The sequence below is a fragment of the Convolutriloba macropyga genome, chromosome 14 (assembly GCF_964194025.1).
Source record: "Convolutriloba macropyga chromosome 14, txConMacr16.3, whole genome shotgun sequence".
NCBI classification, from domain to species: domain Eukaryota; kingdom Metazoa; phylum Xenacoelomorpha; order Acoela; family Convolutidae; genus Convolutriloba; species Convolutriloba macropyga.
The window spans coordinates 6,259,736-6,266,048 of record NC_134481.1 but is presented as its reverse complement, the minus strand read 5'-3'; the positions used below and the strand labels follow the sequence as shown (position 1 = coordinate 6,266,048).

The 6,313-nt window shown below is 34.6% G+C and overlaps 1 protein-coding gene across 1 annotated transcript; it reads left to right on the top strand.

Annotated features, from left to right (window-relative positions):
* The first annotated feature begins 824 nt into the window (after positions 1-824).
* Positions 825-5,264, top strand: LOC142353322 (uncharacterized). Its single transcript, XM_075405555.1, has 2 exons — positions 825-1,015; positions 4,920-5,264. The coding sequence occupies exons 1-2, from the start codon at positions 892-894 to the stop codon at positions 5,105-5,107; spliced, it is 312 nt and encodes a 103-aa protein (XP_075261670.1). The 5' UTR covers positions 825-891; the 3' UTR covers positions 5,108-5,264.
* The last annotated feature ends 1,049 nt before the right edge of the window (positions 5,265-6,313 follow it).

Below are 6,313 nucleotides of genomic sequence, written 5' to 3'. Positions count from 1 at the left end.
ACTGGTGACGTTGATCAGGCTATATTACGTCGCAAATCCTGCAAGTCCTGCAAGTCCTGCAAGTCCTGCAAGTCCTGCAAGTCCGCGTTTGTGAACACGAGTGACGACGACATTTTGTCACCCATTCGCGCGTGTCATCAAATTCCGCAATCGCGGACATCAGTTGCAAATATTTCTAATTTTGCGACAATGTTTGATTGTTTACCTCACTGTCATTGTTGTCCGAGAAATCCTATAACGTCTCATAATCTTAACACATGGGGGAGCGGACAATGCTGACATTAGCAAGCAAATTTGTTTGCTCAAAATGCAGCATTGGCGACGTAATGCTAAGCAATTAAAGCAAGCCTTGAAGAATCATAACCCGAATAAGGGTCTCTAAGAGGCTTTAAAGTGCCGGGGCAGGAGCTCTTGGTATATCGAAAACCTAATTGGTGGCAATCAGAGATGATAGAATTGAAGTGATGGCTAAAAGAGGATAACAGAATTTGTGAAAAGTTCTGTTTTGCTGCATTGCAAGTTTGATCACAATTTGTTGGGTATTTTATATTCATTGTTGAAATTATAGTTATAGCCTTTTGGCTAATACTTTTGAGAAAATTGGTAAAAACGGCAAAATTAGCTTGAAAAAAATTGGTAAAATGCAAAAATGGTCCGGCCGTATTACCAAATGATTTATTACAAATCTACGCTATTGATTTAACAGTGCTTGCTGGTTATAAATTAATAACTAGTTGAGTTAGTAAATAAATTGATGAATGTTATCTAATGATGTAAACCCATACGCATAAGACCCTTCTCTTATTGCCAATTCGGATCTTGGAGAATCGGTATCTCAAAATAGATCGAAACGTGTTCGTGTATCAATTTTAAGTTGGTTGAAGAAATTGGATGCCGAATGATATTAAAATTGAAGCGATGAACAACACAGTAACGGCCCTGGTAGTTTTATCGGCGACAGCTCTGGGATTCTGTATTCTGGGGTGCGTTTCATTTTGCCTCCAGCAAATTACAGGTGAGTCATTGCAATTCAGCTTATTAGTGTTAGATCTCGAAGCGTATTCAGACAAAACATACCAAAAATTGTCAAATTTCTGAGAAATTATTAATATTTAACTAACTTGACCTAAAACTCCGAGCTATTGTTTTACAGATAAATTAAGGAAATGTTCCTTTTTGGCTTAACCGAAGCCTACAAGAGGGCATTAAGAGCAACATAATTTCGACGTATCTTTTACTGTGTTCGAGACATCTAATGTGAATTGAATGCACTTCCCATTAGTTTGTCTCTTCAAACGTAAAGCTTTTACTTTAAGTAAATAATGATATTAATACAACACCCTGCTTTCACTTAATTAAAAAATTGGTTGCACCTCAATAACATCGAATTTTAATGAATTTTCCGACGCGATTTTGGCGAAAACAATCAGCTCTGCAGAAATAAAGAAATAAAAGGTATTGTTTGGGGAAGGTAAATTATTTATTATGACGTAGCTTTAACATGATGATGACTAGTAATAATTTTTGAGAATTGTTGGGCCAAAACTAAACCTATTTACTTTTGTAGTTGCGAGTAAAACACTGTTTTAATTTTTTTTAATCTTGCATAACTGCACACATGTTACACTTCAGAGTTTTAAATTCTAATAGCTTATCATTTGATTCTAGCACTGAAGTCTGTTTTTTAATTGATCTGCGGTATATCTGCAGCTGTAGAAATTATCTCCAGATTTTTTGCATTAAGAAATGATTAGAACTTTAGCAAAATACGAATTTTGTATTGGTATGCAGATCCCTGTGGTTACAGCGGGATGAAACATATACAGATTTTTTTTTAAAAATGCTGCTCTGCTCTTGATTACAGCGGTAAATGAAAACGTTGAAAATCATTCGTTATTTGTTATGTTTTGTTGAAAACTTTTTAAAAAGTAGGCTAGCTTAAGTTAAATATGTCCCAAATGCCAGCAGTTTATTATTTTCCGCAGTTTCGCGTGGAAAACTACAATTGTGTATAATTTCTTTTAATTTGCCTGAAAACAATCTTTAAAGGAATACCCTAACCTCAGGTCGTCTGAGAACCAGGACACAGTTATATAATCCAAATCGATTCGCAAAAAAATCAATTTATGAGAATTTTAAATTTCTATGTGAGCAATTGATCTTCGTTCTGAATTAATTAAGATCAATTAATCCGCACACACCAAATTAATGAAGTAATGTCTGAGAAAATTAATCTTCCGAAGTACAGTTTGAGCATACAATGTCTCTTTCTTATATTTGACCTGTACATCGAAATGTAGTGTACGATTATTTATAATCTGGTAAAATCTTCGCAGTTATTGGTTAAAAAAACCATTCAGCCCAATTGTACAGTTTGGTTTGTAAACTGGATATCGAAACAGTTCCGATGCAGAGCCAGGGTTCTAATTTGAAGACAATTAAAGCAAACATTGTGGGCGCGAGTCAAGTTGGATAATTTTTTTGCTATCACTCAGTTTTAATCACAAAGTACAAAAATCAGTTTAAATCTAGAAGTACACAAATTACTGGCCATATCATATAATCACTTGATCAAAAACAATCAACAAAAATATCTTTTTCGCGCACAAAAATTTTGATCAAATTAAATAAAGCAGCAAAAGATAATGAAGAGAATCATAACATCCGCATTTCTGATCAAGAAATTCCTGCTATTCAACTTCACTAAAAATTTGTGTTTTTATTCAAAAGTATGAGTCAAACAATAACCATATTGACTTTTTTATACCTTGTATATCTCCAATCAAATGAATAGCTTTGATGATTCTTGTGATAAATCAGTGCTAGAGCCGAACACTTTTGAAATAAGCTATAATCTATAATCAGATCATATCCACCATTTTTTTCGCAATGCCGACCTTTTTGTAGCTTTAAGTAGAAACACAGCATAGCATGTTTTTCTTAGATTAAGAAATTTTGATTCCACTCTACTTGTTCTCCTACCACACCAGTGCCTAATCTTTGTGGAAATATAATGTTTTCTAAACACTTTTTGTTTTATTGCTTGACAAAATTAAAATACATTCTAAAATTATATGTGGTACTCAACACCGGCAAATTAGATATCCGACGTCAAAGCCTGAATTTCTGAAGAAAAATCGATCAATACAAGCAATTGATACTGAAATGAAACTTGCAAAATTTCAATCTATACATGGAAGGCCGAGCTAGCGGAAAGCGGCAAAAAGTTTTCGATCTTGATGAGATATATTCCAGATCTCTTGAAATCTTCAATCCTCCTATCAATAGATAGTTGAGATCGAACAGCTAAAATTTTCGCTTCAGCCTTAATTGCCTTTTTCTTCATCCGCTAACGTCAGGCTGGAGAATATTCACTTATTGCGGATCTTTGCACTAACAAAATTAGCGGCTGATAAAATCATAAAAGCTTCTTATCAAAATTCAACTTTGTTTAACTTCATTAGACTTATCTGTGAAATTGAGAATAAAAAATACGGCATGAAAAAAATTGACGTCATAATATCGATCTATCAAACTCAGTAACCTAATATGAGTGGGTTTTTTTTAAGCTCGTGGAGCTATATTTAGCTAGCTTGTTGATTTAATTTAATACTATGAATCTTACAGAATTGAGATTAACATCCGGTTCAACCGTTTAGTTCAAAAGCATACTTGACTAAGCTGTTTGTATTTCAACCTCTTTTATGATCAACGTCTTGTTTAGTTTAGTCAATTTTTTAAATTGCTGTGACGTCTTGTGCTTTTTGAGACGTCTCAAAAGGTACAAAATCGTCGCCTGTGCAAGTTTTCTGATTATTCAGACCTTTGTTTTGTCCCAAAGTAGATTTTGGTCACTTTTTGACCGGAGCAAACCTTTCTCCATGTCTCTAGATCAAGTTGAGGTCCCATACCAAAAAACCATGTGCCAGACCTTCCAAGACCAAACATGTTTATGTCCAGACCACCCCGGACGGAACTTACCTGTAACTTTCGAGCATTCAAAAATATTTCTTCGTTCTTCGTGTGTTCAAAAGTCACTATGTCCAGATTTTCATGTGTTCAAAATCAAATGACCAGACTTTTGTGGGTTCCAATTTAAAATTCGTGCGAACAGATTTTGAAAGTTTTTGCGTTCATGCCCAGACTACCTTGCGTTCATAAACAACAATGGCCAGACTTTCGTGCGCTCAAAAGTGCGTATATCCATACTTTCGTGCGTTTATGTCCTAACATATCGACAGTTTGATTCGTATAATTTTTACACAGCGTTCTTATAATGCATTCCTTTCAAGTATAAAAACTTTAGTGTGATGGTTGTGATGAATTGTCCCAGCAATTATTACATTTTAAATTAATAGAACTTGCTCGATGAAAGTATTGGCTGCAGGGTGTGCCAGCCAGCCAGTAATCAAAGCTTGATTTTGTTTTGGAACTTCAGCAATGGTCTATAATTCTAGGCGCGAAATTGTCTAAAACAAAGCAAACTGTTGGATGCGCTTTTCTGCGTTTGACGTTTTCTAACTTTTGAAATCAAGTGAGTTGAGGTGTTCTTGGTAGAACGCTTTTACTTGAGTGAGCACTCTAGTAAGCGTGGTTAGTCAAACATGGGCTCATCTGTTTTTTGACTTCTTGTTTCTATTAAAAAATTTTTTGTGCGCTCCAGGGTCACTATGTCCAGACTTTCGTGCGTTCAAAATTGCTTATGTCCAGACTATCGTGTTTTCAAAGTTACCTATGTCCAGACTATCTTGCGTTCATTCCTGTTTCCAGACCATGTAAATTTGAACGCACGACACCACCCTTGTTCGTTCATTTCGGTCTGGACATATCGACTTTCGGTCGGGGACCTCTTGGCGATGCAGGTTTTTCTGGCGCATACTTTTTGTGTGTCTGGTACCTCCTTCAGCTTTTTTTTTCAGGTATGACCAGAAGCTGGGTTCAAAGGCGCAACACTCCTTCAGAACTTCTTCACACATACAGGTCATCAGAGGATTTTGGTCGAGGCTGCTTTCCAACTGGTAGTCTAGATTATTCTAGAATGTTGGCTGAAGATCCTCCCTCTTATCATTCTATGGATTCTGATAAACCTCCGGATTACCAACCGTGACCAACATATCAACACGCAAATTGGAAACAATAATTGGAAACAGAGAAAGTTTAGTTTTTAGATGAATTGCGCACACTCAATTGTTAATAGCTTATTTATAGACTTAGCTGCAATAAATTGTATAATAATTGAAAGTAGAGACTTTTTTATTAGTGTACATCGGAAAAGATCTTACTTAATTATCTGTAGAAATCTTGCATCAAAGCTCAACAATATGTGAAACAGTGCAGAAATTAGAATTAGGCAGAATATATGAAAGTTCAGCAAAAACTACAAATAACCTAAAATAAAAATTACAAAATAACCTAACAAAATAACCTACAAAATAATAAAAGATCATATATGATGTCATACAAATCATAAGGTATATCCTAGTACGGTCCTTGTTTGACCGCTAAGAAATCATACATGATCCAAGTATGATAACAAGGAAATCATATATGATCCTAGTAGTATTACAAGGAATCATACATCTGTTTTTCATGAATCATTTTCTTTTTATGTTTCTTTTTTAAAATTTTATTCGGTTAGGCATGACCTTTGCGATTTGCCAGCAACTATTTGTGATCCAAAAGCCCCTAACCTACAATGTTATTTCCAAAGTTGGGAACTAAATAAAAGAATAAGTCCAAATACATTACTAAAGATCAAATACTTTCTGAAGCCAGTTAATACCTATAAATGTACATTTATAGGTATTAACTGGACCCCAGCTGTACTACTCGTCAATCAATTCCAAGGTCAATATAAAGTCAAGTTAATACCTATAAATGGTCATTTATAGGAAACATAGAAAACATTTTTTAGCATATAAACTCAAAATCGTTTTGTGAATATGTCCAAATTGCAAAGTTATTCTTTTAGTGCATACAAAGAATCAATTGTGGATTGCAAATGTGATATATTCATTTGACGTGTCCTCTGACTACATTATACGGGAATTTGTGGCACCAGTCAGCGTTTTATGTGTCATATATAACCTTGTATGATTTCCAAGAAATTTTTTCAACCTCGGTATAAAATGAATTTTAAACAGCTTTTAGGCTTTGAAAATTTTGGTATAATCCCTGAATGATTACTAGGAAATCATATATGATCTTTGTATGACTACTAAGAAATTTGTATGATAGGCAACCCAGGAAATCAAACAAGTAACTCAGCTAATAAGAAAGCAAACGAACAAAAGTACGCATCACATTTTAGGTA

What these genes read in the sequence shown, in the direction of transcription:
- LOC142353322 (XM_075405555.1), top strand. Translation starts at nt 892, where the DNA reads ATGCCGAATGATATTAAAATTGAAGCGATGAACAACACAGTAACGGCC. An exon ending in TTGCCTCCAGCAAATTACAG is followed by an intron (nt 1,016 to 4,919) that starts GTGAGTCATTGC and finishes TTTTTTTTTCAG; the next exon opens with GTATGACCAGAAGCTGGGTT.